General features: G+C 42.7%; 1 protein-coding gene across 1 annotated transcript in view; it reads right to left on the minus strand.

Moving 5' to 3' along the window:
* Positions 1-20,536, minus strand: part of LOC145389865 (intermembrane lipid transfer protein VPS13D-like) — a 138,805-nt gene extending 118,269 nt beyond the window's left edge. Inside the window, 7 exon segments of the mRNA XM_080264994.1 lie at positions 1-194; positions 3,347-3,464; positions 9,904-10,028; positions 15,698-15,880; positions 16,892-17,052; positions 17,055-17,081; positions 20,440-20,536. Of these exon segments, the coding sequence (XP_080121120.1) occupies positions 1-194; positions 3,347-3,464; positions 9,904-10,028; positions 15,698-15,880; positions 16,892-17,052; positions 17,055-17,081; positions 20,440-20,536 (905 nt within the window).
* Positions 20,537-22,158: the final 1,622 nt, after the last annotated feature.

Here is a 22,158-nt window from a genome sequence, read left to right on the forward strand (position 1 = left end):
CTGACAGCCTGGCGGTACTGTGAGTCACTGAGGCTGAGAGGGAATTTGTCCAGCTTGAGGTCACAGGTGAAGCGCGGGGATGAGCGAGAACGCAGTGGCACCTCACTAAGGTTTCGCTTCACACATGCTTTGGCGCTCACCGGAGACAGGATATATTCATGATCACGTTTACAAATAGATGACTGCATGTTGCTCTGCAAGGAAAGGATTTTTACATACAGTAATCCCTTGATTATCCGACATAATAGACCCAAAGGCATAACTGGATACTAAGAGAATGGAGCTGTGAGAGGTAGACAAAAAAAAAAAAACTTGGGACAGGACCACAGAGCATGACCTCAGGGGTAAGGCACTGAATTGAGAGGCTGCTACATCTCGAGCAGCATGCACAGGGACTATCAAGCAACATGGGCCAATGCATGCAAGCATGTATGAGCCTTTATAAATTAAGTGAAGGACTTAAATGGTGTGTAAGTCAGTGTATGGGATATCTCCTTCAAGTACAGTAACTGGGATGGGTAGGGTCCACAAAGAGAAGAAATATTCATCCATTCATCCATCATACTGCAAAAATATGAATAGTGCATAGTGAAATATGTCATACATAAAAAATCATTCGGCATTCAGCATTTATATAATGTTAATGGCTCCACCTCACAGGTAACTGTCTTCCAGTCAGTGTGATTCAACTGATTAACTTGTTCTTGCAACAAATGTTGGTTTGAAACAATCAGCTATCATGCTAAACAAATAACAAACAAACTGAAAAGAATGTAGTCAGTCACATGAATCCTACAGTAAATTCTTGTTGCCACTTTTTAAATACAGAATTTAGTTTCCCTGTAAATCCACAGTAAACTTAGAGAAATTTAAAAAAAATGATTTACCACTTTTTCCCAATTTACAGTGCAAACTGTGTGGAAAAAGGTAAAATACTTCCCTGTCGTAAAATTAGGGCTATCCATAAATACTATACAGCACTTCACTCATTGTGGTAAGTGGTGGGAACCATTATCCACTCACGCTGCAGTGCTGCCTACTTCTTCCTTCACCTTTATCATTCTTTTTCTGTGTCTGCCCTCCTCTCTTCCAATTTCCCACCTTTCCTGTCACTTTTTATTAGTCTTCTTTCTCATTCAGGTGGTTTTACACTGGGTGACAACCCTAATGGTTTCCTGTAAGCCAGGAAACCATTTACAGTATTGGTTGGTAACCATATAACCAACTCACATGTGTTTCCAACATCTCAAAAAAAGTAGGTTGGAGGAGAGTTAGTGCCCCCTCCTGTAAAACAACTGACTCAAAAGACAAATGTACACCCTTTATGGGATTATGATGGCTGGCTGTAGGTAGATAGATAGATAGATAGACTTCACTCATCAAGTCCAACTCCAGCACATTCTCACATCTTTATCCTAATCTATATGCACCCAAATCCAATTATCAATCACAGCTCTGCTTATCAAAATTTTCTCCATTCAACTGCAAGTAGCATACTGGGATAATGATTAACCCCTAAAGTATGCAATTCACTCAGCAGGTCTGTCCCTCCAGCTGCAAAACAGGGTCGATTTTTCGACTATCACCAAGGTAAATATTTTTCTTCGACATTTCAAGAGACTGAATTTACACACCCCCCATGGGCAAAAATAAAAAATGTACAGAAAATCCATTATTTATGGTAAATAATTATGTATACATAACTAATGTCAATGTGAAGTGTTCCCTAAGCATGAAATGTCAGTGTGGCATATGCCCATAGCAACAAAACAAGCCAGGCGAAAAGTGGAGGTGGAGTGTGTGTGGCTGGAGAGGGGGAGGAGGGATATGGGAGGAGGGATAGGGGAGGAGGGAGGGAGAGGAAGGCGAGGGGAGAATGGTTGCTATGCACACACACTGCTGTAGGAGGTATGTTGGGGTATGGTTGGTTGGGAGGGGACAATGTGGAGATGATGCAATGGGGCTGAGGGAGTTAAAGTGACAGTGGTGGGGGGGGGTTCCTTCTCCCCCTCCTTAGGGGGCCAATCATGCCATACCACCCCAGACACTCTAGCTCTCATTGGTCTGATTCCATATACGTCACCAAAGGGGCGGAGTTACCCTCCCCCAGTTTTTTTATGTCTTTATCGATCGTGCTGGATAGGCTGGCGTGTCATATTACAGAAAAGCACGATCGTGCGACATCGGTCTTGAAGGGTTAACTGGGTTTTCAAAGTAGCAATGACACTTTAACCCCTTTGGTCTGATAACATATATTCCTTCTATTTCCACATGATTTCATTCAACTTAGGATATAGTTTACTGAACTGAATGGGTTAATTTATAGCTTTCAATTGCCCATTTAGTACATAAGACTCCAAAATTGAAAAAATCATCCGGTGGCACCAAGACTAAAATATGAAATATGTCATCAGATTAACAGGTTCACAGTCAATTTTTTCTGTACAGTAATGAGGACTTAATACTGTAGTAAAAAAGAATGTCAAAAATGGGTAATGAGGCATTGCTGCATACATAATTTACACTCTTGCTTTTGTCTCTGTCCCACCCATACAAAATCTAAATTGTAACTCAATGTCAGCCATATGAAAATCCAGTAGAATTGATCTATCTGTATATGCTGCACTTGGTCTATCTCTTTTCACCAACTCTTATGTAGGTGATGAATCACAAAACAATTTAAGACAATTTTCTCCTCACAACTAAGACTTATTTCTGCAGCAAGAACAGGAGATATGGGAAGGTTGTGCATACTCTTTCCTGTCTCTCCCGTAAAAATTATTTGTTGCTGTGGTAGATGGGGGCAATCACCATCCATAGGTGTACACTGAGTGACAAATTAAATATTTCCTGTTATCCAGCAAACCCTTTATTACATCATTTGTTAGTAATTATCCTGTCGAAAGATATCTGGTGGTCTAGGAAGTTAATGGTCTCCAACTAGATGTGATCAATAAGGGTCTACCTCTGAGGGTGGGTGAGGTTTACTGCTTACATTATGCCACTCAGGGAAATGCAACTGGTCACTCTTGCCTGTAATGTCTGGACTGAGTAGCCTGGTCCTATGCTCTTACTGGAGCAATAAGAACTGGATGATGTGATGTATTGTTATGGTGCTGTTGCCATGGCCTCGGACTCATTTAAATGTGAACCTAACGGAGCGCAGGATGAAGCTGCCCTTCCCCTGCGGTCCACCATCCTCCTTTTGGGGGACAGGCTCAAGAGCTATGGGATATTTGTATAACCTAGATTACATCAGTATCACTGCACAACGATGTCAACAGGGAACTGATTACATAAGTTTGCTAGCAATTCCAGGTGCTGCTATCCGTCACTTGGCACGTACCGCCAGCTCTTCCAATGTGTTTTCACTGAAGATGGTGGTGGAGGTGTCCCAGTACACACCCATGTTGTTCAGCTCCAGCAGTTTGTAGGCCATCTTGGAGTCACCACCATACACAAATCTGAAAGTGTACAGGACATATCAACATCATCATCACCAACACCCAGACCTAACTTTTCACCTAAAGAGTGAGGCAGGATCCAGAAACAAAGGAAAAAGAATGAACATGAGAGAACTACTAACCGTGTGCCCACTGAAATGGGTTACACAATTGCTTACACATCATTCATGCCCCTGGAATCCTGGCTCAATCTCTCAATGGATGGAGAGAGAAAAAAAAAAAAATTAGGCCACCCTGGAGATGACCACCATACACAAATCAAAACTAAGAAATAATGGATATTGGACCACAATGAAAAGTTAATACTTTTGTGAAGTATAAATGGTAATATGTAAGCAATATAAAACCCAGACATTTTAAACGACCATAATTATCACCATCATTATTATCCTAAACCTTATTCCACCTAGCAAAATGAGGTGAGGCAGAATCCTAAAACAAAAGCAGCCATAAATGTGGGATGGCTATTAACAGCATACCTGATGAATTATGCAGACCCCAAGCTCTATATAAAAAATCTGACAAACATAAATATTATTAAGTAAATAATGTGTGAAAGATGTACCTGTGAGGTGGAGTCAGGATTCCTGGGACTTGAATAGTGAGTGAGGTGGTGTAGTGCTTTTCACTGAGTGCATTACTGAGTAGTTCTCCCACAGTCATTTTTATCCCTTGCTTTCTGTAACGTATCTTTACCCACCAAATCAACATTTCCATATGCTGTTTATCATTCTGCCATTTCATGCAGTGTGGTGTTTCATCATCATCATCCTGACCTCCCCACTTAAGGACATAGTAAGGTAAGTAGTGGAGTAGACTGTAGCACCAGTCGAGCAGGGCAGTACTCCCGAGGTGGATGGAAAGCTGATGACAGGGAGTGCTGGAGCTCCCGTTTCATCAGCCCTCAGGACTAGTTCCTGACCATCCCCCTTTGCTGAACTTTTTCAGTGTCTCAGTTACACAGAGAGTAGGCCAGCATGCTCTCCAGTACAAATTTCTCTATCTATCTTCACCAAACTACATGCACAGTACACACTACACTTCCTATTCAAAATTTACCAAAATGGCGTCAATTCACCTAGCCTCGGAGTCCCCAGGGGGGGGACCATAAATGCCCCCGCCATCTGCCCCTCTCCCGGTGACGACTCGAGGTGCCTGGAACCACTGTCTGACTCTCTTCTTCTTCATTTCTGCAACATTCGCGGCCTTTCATCTAACTTTCGCTCTGTTGAGCACCACCTCTCCTCCTCTAAACCTCACCTTCTTTTTCTAACGGAGACTCAGCTGTCTGAGGCAACTGACAGCAAACCCTTTTCTGTATCCTCCTACTTTCTCTATACTCATTTCAAAGCCAAAGGTGGCTGTTGTGTATACATACGCAACGACTTATCTTGCTCTCGTGTTCCTGAACTTGATTCTTCTGAATTCTCCACTCTCTGGCTTCGGCTTTCCTGTCATTCTCTGACTAAATATATCTGTGCTGTTTACTTATCCCCTAATTCTACTGACTATCAAAAATTCTTCGACTATCTTACTTCTACGATGGAACACATTCTGTCCATTTCTCCTTTCTCTGAAATCTCCATTCTTGGAGATTTCAATGTTCACCACCACCTTTGGCTCTCCTCTCCTTTCACGGATCCACCTGGTGAACAAGCCTACATCTTTTCTATCCTTAATGACCTAGAGCAGCTTGTACAGCACCCTACCCGTATCCCTGACCGCCTTGGAGAGAGCTCCAACATACTTGACCTCTTCCTCACAACTAATCCTTCTGCTTACTCTGTTAATCTTTTCTCTCCGTTGGGCTCCTCCGATCACAACCTTATTACCTTAACCTGTCCTATCGCTCCAGTACGGCCTGCGGACCCTCCAGGGAAACGTCGTCTCTGGCATTTTGGAGCTGCGGACTGGGAGGCCCTCAGGCAGTACTTCTTTGATTTTCCCTGGAATGATTATTGCTTCCATGGCCGTGAGCCATCTGAGTGTGCCTTGCGCATTACGGAGGTTATTCTCTCGGGCATGGAAGCATACATTCCTTTCTCATACCCTTTGACTAACGCAAGAAAGCCTTGGTTTAATCACGCTTGTTCTAATGCTGTCCGCAACAAGGAGAAGGCCTACAAAAAGGTACCGGAGCCAACCCACCCCTGAATCACATAATCTTTACGTTTCTGCCCGGAATCGTGCTAAGTCTGTTCTTCGCTCTACTAAAAATAATTTCATCCATACTAAATGCTCTCAACTCTCCAACTCGAATTCTTCCCGCTCCTTCTGGCACCTTGCCAAAAATCTTTCTAACAACTTTACCTCATCATCCTTCCCTCCTCTTTTCTACTCTGATGGTTCTGTAGCTATTTCTTCTACTGATAAAGCAGATCTCTTCGCACAGACTTTCTCCTCCAATTCCACCTTAGACGATTCCGGTGCTGTTCCTCCATCACTTCCCCCCTCTGACTTCCTCATGGCTGACATTAAAATTTCTTCAGTTGATGTATTTTCTGCCATTACTGGCCTCAGTACTAACAAGGCATATGGGCCTGATGGGGTCCCTCCTGTTGTTCTCAAAAACTGTGCTTCTGTGCTTACACCCTGCCTAGGCAAACTATTTCGCCTTTGTCTGTCAACTTGTACCTTTCCTTCTTGCTGGAAGTTTGCTCTCATTCAGCCAGTCCCAAAGAAGGGTGACCACTCCCAACCCTCCAACTATCGTCCAATTGCTTTAACGTCCTGTATTTCAAAAGTTTTCGAGTCAATTCTTAATAAAAAAATTTTAAGGCATCTTTCCTATCACAACCTTCTTTCCGATCGTCAGTATGGGTTCCGTCAGGGACGCTCCACTGGCGATCTTCTCACCTACCTTTCAGACTCCTGGTCATCCTCCTTTCGGGACTTTGGCGAAAGCTTTGCCATTGCACTTGACATCTCAAAGGCTTTCGATCGAGTCTGGCATAAATCTTTAATTTCCAAACTGCCCTCCTACGGTTTCTATCCTTCTATCTGTACCTTCATCGCTAGCTTCCTTTCTGGTCGTTCTATAGCTGCTGTCGTAGACGGCCATCGTTCTTCTCCTAGATCTATCAACAGTGGTGTTCCTCAGGGCTCTGTCCTATCATCAACTCTCTTCCTTTTATTCATCAATGATCTTCTAAGCTGTACATCTAACCCTATCCACTCATACGCTGATGACTCCACCCTTCACCTTTCCATTCGGTTCCCGCAACGCCCATCTCAACAGTTACTTCAAGAAACAAGGGATGAGGCTATGGCACACCTAATGTCTGACTTGGCTCATATCTCTGACTGGGGTAAAAATAATATGGTTGTCTTTAATGCTTCTAAGACTCAGTTCTTACACCTATCAACCCGACAAAATCTTCCACAGGTATACCCACTAATGTTTAATAATATTCAGATTAATCCTGCATCATCCTTGAACATGCTTGGGGTTTCATTTACTCGGGACTTATCTTGGAAAGATCATATTACATCTCTTGTAAAATCTGCTTCCAAGAGATTGGGTGTGCTAAGCCGACTCCGCTCTTTCTTTACCCCTGCACAATTGTTGACTCTATACAGGGGTTTTATCCGCCCCTGTGTGGAGTACGACTCTCATGTGTGGGGAGGCTCCCCACATACAGCTCTTCTCAATAGGGTGGAGTCAAAGGCTTTTCGTCTCATTAACTCTCCTCCTCTTACTGACTCCCTTCAACCTCTATCTCTTCGCCGCACTGTTGCATCTTTATCTCTTTTCTATCGCTACTTTAATGGTCACTGCTCCTCTGAACTGTCTGCTTGCATTCCTCCACCTCTACGACGGGCGCGTAGCACCCGTCTGGCAGCAAACTCTCATCCCTTTTCTGTCCATCTCTCTAATGCAAGAGTTAACCGTTACTCCCAGTCTTTCATTCATGCAACAGGTCAGCTCTGGAACTGTCTCCCTCTGTCTGTATTTCCTCCTGCCTATGATCTCCAGTCTTTCAAACGCAGTGTGTCCAGGCATCTCAAAATGATCGGATCTTGAATTTGGCTCTCTATTGTATTTTGTTTTTCTCTTGGAGGGAACTGTTACTGCGGGCTCATGGCCTTTGGTTCCTTCTTCCTCGCATTAAAAAAAAAAAAAAAAAAAAAAAAAAAAAAAAAAAAAAAGTTCCAGAAAGCCAGGGCAAAGAACACACCACAAGGAAAAACTATTAATACCATGTTCAGTGAAATGGGCCAGATACTCATTCACACACCATTCAACCCCCTGAAATCCTGGCTTTACCTTGCAGGATTAACCAACCACTCTTTTTTTTTTGGGGGGGGAGGGGGGTACTGTATATATGTGAAATCAAAACACAAATATAGTATATGTTTTGACTATTTTATATATTGTACTGAAAAGTCACCTCCAACCAGAAATAACTGACAGAGTAGTAGTGTAGTAGCAATAGCAGATATAGAAGTATTAGTTATGGTCCCGCACTTAGCTGAAACATGAACCGAGTGGACTCCAGGCTGAAGCTGCCCTCATCCTGCAATCCACCATCCTCATTTTGGGAGGTAGGGAGAGAGTTTAGAGACATTTGTATAACTCGACAGAGGAGTTGTTCAGTAATAAAAGTGCTATCGTGTGTAGGTATCCCTCCTCAGCAACCAGTTTACAAAAATGGAAAGCAACACATCTTACAGCATCGTCCTATTCCTCTCTCCCCTCTCTTGATATTTCACTAGCACCTACAGACCAGGGGAAGTCTTACAGTACCAACCTAAATAAAACAGTCTGGAATTAAGCTAGAAATAAAACACTCACACAATGGACTCCCATGGGCGATGAATGCCGATGATTTGGTGTTGATTGCAGAGAATGAAAGGGACACAGAGGAAAGATTTAGGAAATGGAGAGATGGTATGGGGCACAAAGGCTTGGGAGTAAATGAAGATAAAACAAAAGTGATGGTATCTAGGGCTGATGGCGGTACTGTCAAAGAAGGAGAGTGGCCATGTGTAGTTTGCCTCAAGGGCATGGGTAATAATTCCATCTTGTGCAGTGTTTGTGATAGGTGGGTGCATAAAAGGTGTAATGGTACAGTATTAGAGGTAGAGTGCATGAAAATGATGATTTCTTGTGTGCAGTGTGTCAGAGAGAGCATGTGGACATTGTCAGGCATGATAGAATTGATCTTGCTGGTGAATCTCTTCAGTGTGTGGCAGAGTTTTGTTATTTGGGAGACATGTGCTGGATGTGGGGCTGGAGCTAACTCTATGGCTAGAGTGAGCAATGGTTGGAAGAAGTTCAGGGAGCAATTGCCTCTCCTGACATTGAGAGGTCTCTCTCTCTGTGCTAAAGGATCTTTGTATGCAGCATTTGTTAGGAGGGTAATGTTGTATAGTAGTGAGACCTGGGTAGTAAAGGAAGAGGATATTTGCAGGCTCAGACATGCAGAAATGACAATGGTTACATGGATGTGCAGTGCATCCTTGAATGTGAGGCCTGGGTGGGACTTGGTTTACAAAGGAAGAGTTCAGAGGAAGGATGGGATTGGAGTGTACTGCTGTTGTGATAAGGAGGGGTAGATTGAGATGGTTTGGGCATGTGGAGAGGATAGGGGATGATATCTGGGTGTCGAACGTGAGATATGTGAACACGGTGAGAGACAGACCGAAAAAAACCTGGGACGAGGTCTTAGAATGTGACCTCAGGGATAAAGGACTGAATAAGGAGGCTACCAGAGATCAAGCAGAATGGACAGCCACCAATAGGTGACCAAGACCGATGCATGCAAGCATGTTGGAGCCTTTCTAAATGAAACGATAATTGAAACAAACACACACACAAACACAAAAACACACACAACCCCCTCCCCCTGACTCTCACGCTTAGGGAAATATCATGCGTTATCATTTTCTCTTCACCTGAATCCTCCACTGAGATATCTCTCCTTAACTAATTCACTCCAATAAAGTGTTTTGTCATTAATTTCAGCTATCTCCAATTAATTTTATTCAACTTTGGAGAGTCACTTAGAACTGAAGGAGGTACTGACAGCCTTCATTTACCCCTTTACTACTAGAAGCCTGTCCAAAGTTGAGTAAAAGTGTCTGGTAGCAAAAAAAAAAAAAAAAAAAAAAAAAAAAAAAAAAAAGTTCCTGGCTTGCAGGGTTTAAACTGATTGTAATGGTCTACTGGAAACAAAAGAATACTGTAAAGAAAGGGTGAATGGGCACTTGATTCTAACCTCTTCACAACAAAAGGTCTCCCTTCAGTTATATAACACTGAATGATGGTGGTGTGAATTAATACAGGACGCTATCATAATGAATGGGTTAACAATTCCTAAGCCTTCCTCTTCACTCCCCCCCCTCCTGCCTCTCTCTCTCTCTCTCTCTCCAAGCACACATCTATGCACACACAAGCACACATACATACATATTCATTCCCTCACATGCAACTTACCGTGGAATCCAGAGATGGTCGGAGCTCTGTAATTCAAGCAAATCAACAGTGAATCCACACGAGAACACTTGGCCAGGCACACTGCGGTCGTCCTCATAACGCAGGTGTACGTCACGGATCTTCAGCTGTATTGAAGGAGTGATATCAGTGCCACATGGATGAGTCCAGGTATATCTATCTCTCCATTTACCTATCACCAGATGCCTTAATCACAGAGCGGATGGCCACAAACAGATTGCCTCCATGTTACCCTGTCCTCTCCCATCAATCTCCCTTCCTCCATCTCGCACCATCCTCATTCATATAAGCTTTCTCACTGCCCACTTCATCACCTCTCTAGGGACTGTCAAAGGCCTTCTCTGAATTAACAAAAACAAAGTATAGATCTCTTTTCTTTCCTATATATTTTTCCTGAAGCTGTTGGACAATGAACCCGGCATCAGTGGTCCCTTTGCCTGACATAAACCCAAACTGTATCTCATCAACACTCACTCTTTGCCTCATCATACTTTTTATGACTCTCCATTACCGTCATTATCAGGTCCTAGAGTTTTATGTTTCCATTATTCCCTCTTTCCAGGGCATCACCCTTTCCCGTGTACACATTTCCCATGAAACTCTTCAGCCAGTCATCTGGGACAACAAACTCATATACAATATATTGTATGTATTCAAATTTATCAAATCAGTAATTAAACCCACCCCCTGATCTCCTGAGTCCTTCAGCATTTCAGCCGTCAACCCACACACACCTGCTGCCTTCCCCACCTGCATCCTGCCTATTGCCCTGCTCAAAGAAGCAGCATCAATCAAATGCCAAGGGCCAAACACTGGATCTGCTGACTTCAAACCTTCCCTGTTCCAGTCAAACTCCTCATTCAACGGCTAGTTATAATGTTCTCTCCTGGCGTCTTTAATATCCTCACTCTCTACCACTAACCTTCCTTCATCATTTTTCACACACTGCTCACCTATGATATCCATGTTTTCCCAGATCTGCCACCTTAAATACCATATTCTTCCATTCAATACTATTTACGTTACCCAGTAAAAATCTCTGATATGCAGATTTTACCTCGTATGCCTCCTTTCTAGCCCTATGCTTGGCAGTTAAGCATTCATCTTTGTTACCATCACTTTCCCATCCCCAGAAAAGTCTTCTTTTATCCCTAACTGCAGCTTGTACATCCTCGTCTCACCACCATGTTACCATATGTCTTCAGTCCATCCACACACTGAATCAGTAACTCTGAAGAGATTGTTCTTGAGAGCTCTATACTGGGTACTAATCATTAACACTTCTATAAAGAGCTCCCTGTTCTTGCTACAGAAGGCATCCCTTACTACTTGGTTTTTCAACTTCCATATTTTCCTCCTAGGTGTATATGTCCTCTTCTTCACCACCCACTCCCTAAGCACCACGTCACATATCTTAGCAATTTATGATGCCGCACACACTCAATGCTCCCTATATATTTAACAACCCTCACCAACCTCCTTTCAATCCTCCTGACCAGGAAATAGTCAGCAGGCTGCTATTTTCCCCAAACTCATATGCAATCAACCTACTCCTTTTTCCTGAAATGTATGTACAATCATAGTCATTGCCTCCCAGAACTGAGTATCCTTTCCCGTTTCGCATTCCTCATACCATACGCACATCCCCCATGTATCCCTTCATATACTTGAGCTGCTTCACCCACATGACCATTAGAGCTCCCTCCCTAAACTACAGTCTTATCATCCCCCATACCACCAACCACACATATCAAGTCATCCCAGAATCTATCTTTTTCTACATCATTCAAGCCAACCTGTGGAGTATATGCCATTATAACTGAAATAATGAGTTTACCAAACAATATTTTCACTGATATACTGCTTTCATTCATTCTCATTACACTCTTGGCACATCCCTAATGGCCCTGGGTTCTAATCCCAGCTGGACCAGGGAAGTTTAAGGATAAGTATTTCATAATGCAGACTTTACTGATCTACCAGAAAACCCATCGACATGATGTAAAAATACCCCCGCTAATACCAACACACCAGTCTTGTATGAGACAGCCCCAACATATTCAAAATGAATGGTGGGTGTCAGCAATGAAATGGTGACATGTGGAGGTCTACGGTATGTTGGAAGACTACTGGGCCTCGGGAACAAGCTGTAAACCCTATGCCCTGAGTTGTGGGGGGAGGCTTTCTTACCATAATAGCTTATACTGTACCTGCTGTCCCTCCTGGCAATCATTCTACTGTAGCAGACCCTCCCCTGAACATGATTTACTATACATGAAAGACACTCACCCACCTCCTACTCAGAGTCTTTACTACTTCCCCTGCTTTATCCCTCAAACTACCCACATTCCACACTGCCACTCTGAACCCCTTGGGTGATCTGATTTCCAGACATGCTCATCATCACCATCATCTCATCCGGATTTCCTTTCCCACCCTAGGGCAGGGTGGAGTAGAAACGTCCAGACAGTCAAAGTTTTCCCAATCCAATGGGCCATGCTTCCATTCACTCATCATTCAAGCCCCCGGGTTCCTGGCTCTATCTGATACAGCAAAAACAGATTCACATAAACATATCTGATAGCGTAAATCTGGGCGGTCACATTAAAAAGGGGTGTCACATCCTTGATCATACACTTCTCACAACATTCATCCAGCCAGCTCGATCTCTTGTCAGACCCCTATAGCCTCAATGACTTCCATACCTCTCTTCCTCACACACTCATCCACCATATCCTTCCACCTTCTCCTTGGCCTACCTCACCTCCTCCCTCCTTCAAATTCACTCAGATATACCTTCTTCACCACTCTATTGTTATCCATCCTCTCCGCATGACAATACCATCTACGTACACTCTTTTCAATTCTGGTGTCCACAGACTTCCTCACTCCATATCTTTCACAAATCACATTATTTCATATCCTATCCACTTTCTGTACTCCACATACATTCCTCATTAGTCCCATCTCCACTGCCCTCACTCTTTCATGTCACACAATAGTCTCACATCCATATGTTAAAGCTGGAACTAACACTCCTTCATGTAAGCCTCATGCAACTTTCCACTTCTTTTGTACATATTCCTCTCTTTTCTATCACTGTACCCAGGTATCTGACCTCTCTCACCACTTCCAGTCTCTCTCCATTCACTGTAACATCACAATAGGAGTCACCTTCTCTCTCAATTACTATCAATTTACTCTTTTCTACATTTACTCTCAAGACACGATGCTCACAGACATCAGCAAAACTCTGCGTTAGTCTACCAAGTTCTTGTCCAGTACTTGCAGGCAGTACTGCATCATCAGCATACAACAAACTTGAGATATTCCATTCAACACCATTCATTACCAATGCCATCCCTCTCTCCATTACTGTACTTGTGTTTTTACTCCTCTCATCACTCATCCATATATGTACTGAACAACCATGGGAATGCCCACACTGATCGTCAACCATTCGTTTAGATGCCCATTTACCCTTAAACATGCTTCACTACCATCATAAACACTCTTGACAGCACTTAGCAGCTTACAATCTTTTTTTTTTTTTTTTAATGTGAGGAAGAAGGAACCAAAGGCAACGAGCTCGCAATTAACTGTTCCTTCCAAGAGAAAAACAAAATACAAGAGAGAGCACCGTACACGTGCAAAACCTTCCACAATCCTTCTCTGTCTACTTTGTTGTATGCGTTTTCCAGATCCACGAATGCCATGAACACCTTATAGTCCTTCTCATAAGCCTTCTCCACTATCTGTCTTACTGCAAATACATGTATCTGATGCACGCATCCTCTGCCACTCCTAAAGCCACCCCGTTCATCAATCACTGGGACTTCTTATATCTCTCTTGTTAGTGTTATTGCTTTTAATTTTCATTTCTGTCAAAAGACAGTAAGCAAAGGAGGAGACAGACCTTATGCCCCACCTACCTTCAAAGTCCTAAGTCCAGGCATGGGACCTGGGACCCAAAGCCCACCAGCCATGGCCAGTGGCTGTGGCAGTGGCCTAAGGGCACCCTGTCTGGACAGGTGCAGGGACACCCTCCATGTATGCCATGGCACTGTAATTACCCTGCCATTATACACCCACTGATAGGGCAATCTAAACTCTAAACAAATAAATAATGTGGATTTATAAAAACATATTAAAATGGTAACATCTAAACCCTTATTACTCCTTTCTGAGGTGCTGGAGCCTAAGGTTATACTACTACAGCCCAAAACATATATGGCCAAGAGACTGACTTAAAGTTCTCTCTGAGTTACAAATCCATGTGCAAGGCAAGGTTAATTCCACAGTGGCACAATAACCACTAACAACCTTTCAGACTCCAAGTCATCCTCCTTTCAGTACCTTGGAGAAGACTTTGCCATTGCACTTGATATCTCAAAGGCCTTCAGTAGAGTCTGGCACAAATTTTTAATATCCAAACTGCCCTCTTATGGTTTCTATCCTTCTATCTGTGCCTTCATCTCTAGATCCCGTTTTGGTCGTTCAATAGCTACTGTTGTAAATGGCCTTCATGCTTCTCCTTGAGCTATCAATAGCTGTCTCTCAGGGTTCTGCCCTGTCACCAACTCTCTTCCTGCTGTCTATGAACGACCCTCTAAGCTGTACATCTAACCCTATCCACTCATACGCTGATGATTCCACCCTTCGCCTTTCCATTCTCTGGTCACAGTGTCTGTCTCAGCAAGAAACAAGGGATGAGGCTTTGGCACACCTATTTTATGACCTGGCTTATATTTCTGATTGGGGTAAAAGTAACCTTATGTGTTTAATGCATCCAAAACTCAGTTTCTACAACTTTCAACCTGCCATAATCTTCTGCAGGAGTATCCATTAATATTTAACAACATTCATCTCAATCCTGAATCATCTTTAAATATACTTGGGGTTTCATTCTCTAGGGAATTATCAATTAAAGATCATTTTACCTTTCTTGCAAATTCTGCCTCCAAGACAATGGGTGTGCTATATCAACTCTGTGCCTTCCTTACCCCCGCACAGTTGTTGACTTTGTACAGTGGTCTTATTTGCCTCTATGTCGAGAACAATCATTAAATGTGGGAGGCTCCCCAAATACACCTCTTCTCACAGGGTTGAGTCAGAGGCTCTCTGGTTCATTAACTCTTCTCCTACTGACTTTCTTCAACTTCTGCCTCTTCACCACACTGCTGCATCTTTATCGCTTAGCTACCATAACTTCAATGGTCACTGCTCTTCTGAACTGTCTGCTTGCTTTCCTCCTCCAAGATGGATTTGGTCAAGCACCTGCCTGGCAGCAAACTCTCACCATATTTCTCTCCAACTCTCTAATACGTAAGAGTTAATTGATACTCCCAGTCCTTCACAGATGCAGTATCAACCCTGAAACTGTCTTCCTTCTGTCTATGACCTCCAGTCTTTTAAACACAATGTGTTCTGGCATCTCAAAATGAACTGGTTCTTAAATTCAACATTTTTTCTTTTTTTTCTTGGAGGGAACAATCTTCTGTGCTTCCAGCCTTTGGTTCCTTCTGCCTTGGTTTAAAAAAAAAAAAAAAAAAAAAAAAAAAAAATCTTACCATGGAAAAGGATATGGTGAGGTAGAATCTAAAAGAGTGTAAGCATAAAGTCTGAGAACCATCATTAGCACACACCATGAAATAAGCCACACAATCACTGATACATCATGCAAAACTCCCAAACAAAAAATCTTCTACAGTTTGAACATGTAACTTAGCACTACAAAAACCACCTAAACTGCTGGAGTGATGTAGCTGCTCCCTACCTGGATGTTCTCAATGATGTTAGTGATGAAGGACGTGCCATAGCTGAGCCACGATGAGTATGATGATGCGTAGTGCGATGACTCTCTCCGGGCCTCCTGCTCTGCCCGCCATCCAGCCTCCAGCCCATCCAGTTGACCAATCTTTCGGGCTTGGTTGGCTGCTTCCTCTGCCTCCTCATCAAACTGAAGACAACAGTGGAGCAAGTCTTCATTATGTTGCTCTCTCTCTCTCCCTCTCTCTCTTTCAATTAAGTCCACAGTTAATTACTCAAAAAAGATCAGCTTTTATAGTACTACCGCTAAAGAAAAGCTGATTTACCAATTCCCTTAACATGCAGTATGGTATTAGTTGTAAGGAAAAAGCTGTGATATTTTTTAACACATCCCATACTTATGAGGACTGCCCATGTTATTAAATATTAACAACCTTGCTTGAAAATAGTGAACTGAAACTCTTGTACATTGGTCACTTTTGAGGATGTGTGTGAGTGGCAACATGATCATCCAAGCCCTTAACAAAATCAAATTAAATGACACCATACTTCCTCTTCAAGAATCCCCCATAGCCTACTGAGGTTGGCCACAGTTCAGCTAATGTTCTGTAAGATCTGACAGCAAAACTACGTGCCAAACCCACCTAATAGCTTCCCCTTGGTTAGTGGAAACCATTTTTGTTTGTTAGAAGACATTGTGATGAAAAAATTGGCTTAGTTACTAACAGAAAGGGACTGACTGCCTATGACCTGAGGTTTGTAAACACAAGCAATGTCTATCAACATGGGTGACATGCATCAGCACCAGGAAATTGTATGGATGATCTCAGGAAGTTCAGTGAGGATTCACAAACACAGATAATGTTGGAAGCAATCTGAGTGGAAAACAATGTTTCAAAAACTGGATAACAGTATTGGATCTGGGAGTTTGTACTGCAGCACAGGACTAAAATGCAAACGTCAATGTATCAAAGTGGTTAACCCTTTGAACCCCGGTGACACAAATTCTAGTTTATTCATGCTCTTGCCACAAGATCTTATTCAGTTCCTGTCTCTCATGTACCATTACTATATCTAACCCCTCCAGTTCAAAAAAATCTATCCTAAGCTGACTATTATCATCTGGTGAAAAGAAGAATAGGCTAAAAATGAAATCACTTGGAATTGAGTAGTTAGACTCTAATCTAATGGTATAACTGACCTCCTCCAACTTAATGGGTCCAGCTACAAGGTACAGCTGCTCGAACATAATGACCCACGGCTCAGAGCGGAGGCGTGACACTGGGATCTGCAGTTGTACCCGCCCCACAAACCCCGTACGCACCTCCAACGGCATGTCCAGGTGACGCAAGGCATGCTTGGCAACGGCACATTTTCAAGCTCTACCTCACCTGTTGTGTGGGGAAAGCAGGTTTGTGATAAATCCCCATCAACATCCCACCTCTGCAGCCACAAATATATACTCTAAGGTGTGCGTACAGGCCACAGGTTACTCTGATTCCTCAGCTGTTACATGCCTTTCTAAAGGCATTTCCAGTTGCTTGTCAAGTGCATTCCAGATCTCACCTAGTTTTTTCAAGTTTTCCATTTCCTTATGGTGCACAGCTTGGCAAATGGCCAGATACATGGTAGTGCAACCTCTGTCTTGAACAGTTGTTGCTGTTATTGTTGTTGAGTAACCTCGATCTGTCTAGCCAAGCATACCCAACAACCATGGGCACCTGCACAACACTTTCATCCAGACAACATTACATAAACACTTGGACCTTCTTATGCTCCTTCCCCCCATCCTCTAACCCCCCCACCAGCCACAGAGACTTTTACTTGATAACCTAAATCGTGTGGAAAGGAAGAATATAATATTTAGGGTGGCAAATCAGATGAGGAGAATAGGGATATCACAGGTGAGCAGTGTGTGAATACTGATGAAAGAAAGGTAGCGGCGAACAGTGAGGATATTAAAGACACAAGGAGAGGGCATTACAGCCAGCTGTTAAATGAGGAGTTTGACTGGGACAGGTAAAATTTGGAGCCAGCAGATCCAGTATTTAACCATTGGCCTTTGATACAGCTACTGTGATATGGGGCAATAGGGAAGATGCACGTGGAGAAGGCAGCAGGTGCATCTGAGTTGACTGTTGAAATGTTGAAAGACTCAGAAGATATAGGACTGAGGTTAGTCACTGACCTGATATGATTATACATGAATGTGTCGTCCCAGATGACTGGCAGACGAATGTAATTGTAAATGTGTGCAAGAGGAATGATGATGCCCTGGAAAAAGGAAATTATAGAGGCATAAAGCTTTTAGACCAGATAATGAAGATAACAGAGAGAGTTCCAGAGGTTATGATTAAAGAATGAGTGAATATTAATGACATGTAGTTTGGGTTTATGACATGCAAAGGGACCACTGATGCCATATTCATTGTTTGACAGATTCAAGAAAAATATGTGTGAAAGAAAAGGGAACTGTACTTTGTTTCTGTTGATATGAAGAAGGTCTTTGAAAGAGTCCCTTGAGAGGTGGTGAAGTGGCCAATGAGAAAGCTTGGGATTGAAGAGTGGCTGGTTAGGGTGGTTACGGCCACGTATATGGGTGCTTGCACCCATGTCAGAGTGAATGGAGATTTAAGTGATGAGTTTTCTGTGGATGTAGGTGTGCATCAGGGGTCAGTCTTTAGCCCCTTGTTGTTTATCATGGTACTTAAAGCCCTCTCATGTGACTTCAGAAACGGACTCCCGTGGGAGATGTTGTATGCTGATGATTTGGTGTTGATCACAGAGAATGAAAGGGAGGTGGAGGAAAGATTTAGGAAGTGAAGAGATGGTATGAGGCACACGGACTTAAGAGTAAGTGCATATAAAACAAAAGTAATGGTATCTATGGCTGGTGGTGGTACTGTCAAAGAAGAGGGAGAGTGGCCACGTGCAATATGCCACAAGGGCATGGGAAGTAATTCCAACTTGAGCAGTGTCTGTGATAAGTGTGTGCATAAGAGATGTAGTGGTATTAGAGCCTGACTATGAGATAATGCTGATTTCATGTGTGCGGTGTGTCAGGGAGAGCAGGTGGAGATTGTCAGGCATGAAAGGATTGAACTTGCTGGTGAGTCTCTTGAGTGTATGGAAGAGTTTTTTTTATTGGGGAGACATGTGCTGGGGGTGGGGCTGGAGATAGCTCTGTGGCTAGAGTGAGGAGTGGCTGGAAGAAGTTCAGGGAGCTGTTACCTCTCCTGACACTGAGAAGGCTCTATCTCCGTGCTAATGGATCTTTGTATGCAGCATGTGTTAGGAGTGTAATGCTGCATCGTAGTGAGACTTGGGTAGTAAAGGAAGAGGACATTCGCAGGTCCAAACGTAAGGAAATCCAAACGTAACGAAATGACAATGATTAGGTGGATGTGCAGTGCGTCCTTGAGTGCAAGGCCTGGGGGGGGGGGGCTAGGTTTAAGATGGAAGGGTTGAGGGGAAGGATGGGACTGGAGAGTATTGATGTTGTGTTAAGGAGGGGTAGACTGAGATGGTTTGGGCATGTGGTGAGGTCAGAGATGATCTCTGGGTGCAGAAAGTGAGCAGTGTTAATGTTAGGGGCAGGGCTGCGAGAGGTAGACCAAAAAAGACCTGGAATGAGGTCGTTGGGTATGGCCTCAGGGATAAGGGACTGAATAGGAAAGCTGCCACAGATCGTGCGCACGGAGAGCCACCATTAGGTGACAAAGGTCAAAGCATGCAAGCATGCTGGAGCCTTCAAAAACGAGTGAACGAAAGAATTAAGACACTAATTTCTAACTTCATACTAAACTTAGCTAGGTTATAGTTAATGAGGCATAGGCAACTTTTAAGTAAATATACCATATGACTCTACACTGAGTGACAACCCAAATGGTTTCCTGTACACCAGGAAACCATTTACTATGCTGGGTGGTAACCATATAACCAAATTATGGCACCTGGTGGTTTAGTGGGTGATTGCGGCACTCCAATCAGACTGAGCCGGTGAAGGTTTATATCCAAGAGAGAGGTCTATCTATCTATATACCTAGGCTGCTTCCCCCAAGGAAAGGGAGAGGTGGTTGGGGTTTATTGCTCACGTAATGCCACTAAGGGATGAGTGAGGCTGATCACTCTCATCTTAAATGTCAGGACCAACACGCCTAGCCCTGGGCTCCTACACTTCTCAAGGGACAACACAGGATTGGGTGATGGATGGATGGATGGATTAATTTATCAGCAACAAAATAATGAGCAGCTTTAAATGAGGACTAACTACCTTTCATATAAAAAATAGTGGCCTATACATACAAAACATCTGAAATTAGTTCTCTAAGGAAAATGTGACACAACATTTCTTTAGAAATGGGCTTAATACATGTATTTTGTTACTTATATGATATTCAACATGAAGAATGAAAAAGCAGATTCATAATTATATGTCTGGAGGATCAGTTATACAACAGACAGAATATGATTAGTTGCTGCAGTTCTCTGAATGTATGAAAAAACAAAACTGAACACACTTATGAAAACAAAGAGACAACTTTCAATCACTGTTGTAACAATTATCTAACAGCATCAAACAAGAGTAGACTGCCAATACACATCTAGACATAGCTGTAAAATTATCTACTTGATACTACAGTAAGTCAAAATATATAAAGTGTTGATAAAATTCACATTAGGGGAATCTTCTCATAGTGAATGAGTTAATGACAGAACTATCTAACAATGATGTTTATATGGCCATACCTTTCAGCAATCCAATGGAGAGCTGGTCAGTATTTAAGTTTTCCAGGTACTTCCCCAGGTAGTTGTTGAGCACCCATGTTGCCAGACCTTCCAGCATCTTGATGAAGTTCTAATACCACCTGCAACATCACCAAGACCAGAACTAACAAATGGTGTCAGTTACCATGTACAATGTAGGTAGAATATCACGTGTTTTTTTTGTGTGTGTTTTTTTTGTTTTTTATGGAGATAGTGGCATCTCACTGGGACACTGGCTCGTATGCCAACTTACAACACCTTCTAAGACAGTGTTTCTTAACTCGTTTTACTGCATGCCACATTCTGGATTGCCAAACTTCTTTGCACTGGTAATATACCTGGTCAATACATACAAAAACTATATCAATAAACAATCATGCATCATAGTTATCATAAACACAATTTAATACGGCAACAGTAATATGGCAGTCTAAAAAATATAAAATTATCACCTAATATTTGTTTATAATTTTGTGGCTTTGCAGTTCTCTAATGTTAATGCTTTAATATGACCATAGACATAAAAAGAGAATTATACTGTACACATTTTTACTTATATATCCTGGCTACATAATGCAAATCTCTCTCTCTTTCTCTCTCAAAATCAAAAGGAATGGATGGTAGACCTTACACAAGAGAGAAATTCGTAATTTTGCTCACATGCATTAAAAACAAGATTATTTTTACCCCAGTCAGAGATACGAGCCATGTCTGACATTAGATGTGCCATAGCCTCATCCCTTGTTTGTTGACGTAACTGCTAAGATGGACGTTGTGGGAACCGAATGGAAAGGTGAAGGATGGAATCATCAGCATATGAGTGGACAGGGTTGGATGTATAGCTTAGAAGGTCACTGATGAATAAAAGGAAGAAAGTTGGTGATAGGACAGAGCCCTGAGGAACACCACTGTTGATAGATCTAGGAGAGGAACGATGGCCATCTACAACAGCAGCTACAGAACGACCAGAAAGGAAGCTGTTGATGAATGCACAGATAGAAGGATAGAAACCATAAGAGGGCAATTTGGAAATTAAAGATTTATGCCAGACTCGATCGAAAGCCTTTGAGATATCAAGTGCAATGGCAAAGCTTTTGCCAAAGTCCCGAAAGGAGGATGACCAGGAGTCTGAAAGGTAGGTGAGAAGATCACCAATGGAGTGTCCCTCACGGAACCCATACTGACGATCAAAAAAAAGGTTGTGATAGGAAAGATGCTTTAAAATTTTTCTATCATGACCTGACCCAAAAACTTTTGAAAATACAGGATGTTACAGCACTGGACGATAGTTAGAGGGTTGGGAACGGTCACCCTTCTTTGGGACTAGCTGAATGAGAGCAAACTTCGAGCAAGAAGGAAAGGTACAAGTTGAAAGACAAAGGCGAAAGAGTTTGCCTAGGCAGGGTGTAAGAACTGGAGCACAGTTCTTGAGGACAACAGGAGGGACTCCATCAGGCCTATATGCCTTGTTAGTATTGAGGCCAGTGATGGCAGAAACTACATCAGCTGAAGAAATTTAATTGTCAGCCATGAGGAAGTCTGAGGGGGGGAAGTGATGGAGGAACAGCACCAGAATCGTCTAAGGTGGAATTGGAGGAGAAAGTCTGAGTGAAGAGATCTGCTTTATCAGTAGAAGAAATAGCTACAGAGCCATCAGAGTAGAAAAGAGAAGGGAAGGATGATGAGGTAAAGTTGTTAGAA

Source organism: Coenobita brevimanus, unplaced genomic scaffold, assembly GCF_032717465.1.
Source record: "Coenobita brevimanus isolate Jiangsu-jjx unplaced genomic scaffold, ASM3271746v2 jjx.HiC_scaffold_2565, whole genome shotgun sequence".
NCBI classification, from domain to species: Eukaryota; Metazoa; Arthropoda; class Malacostraca; order Decapoda; family Coenobitidae; genus Coenobita; species Coenobita brevimanus.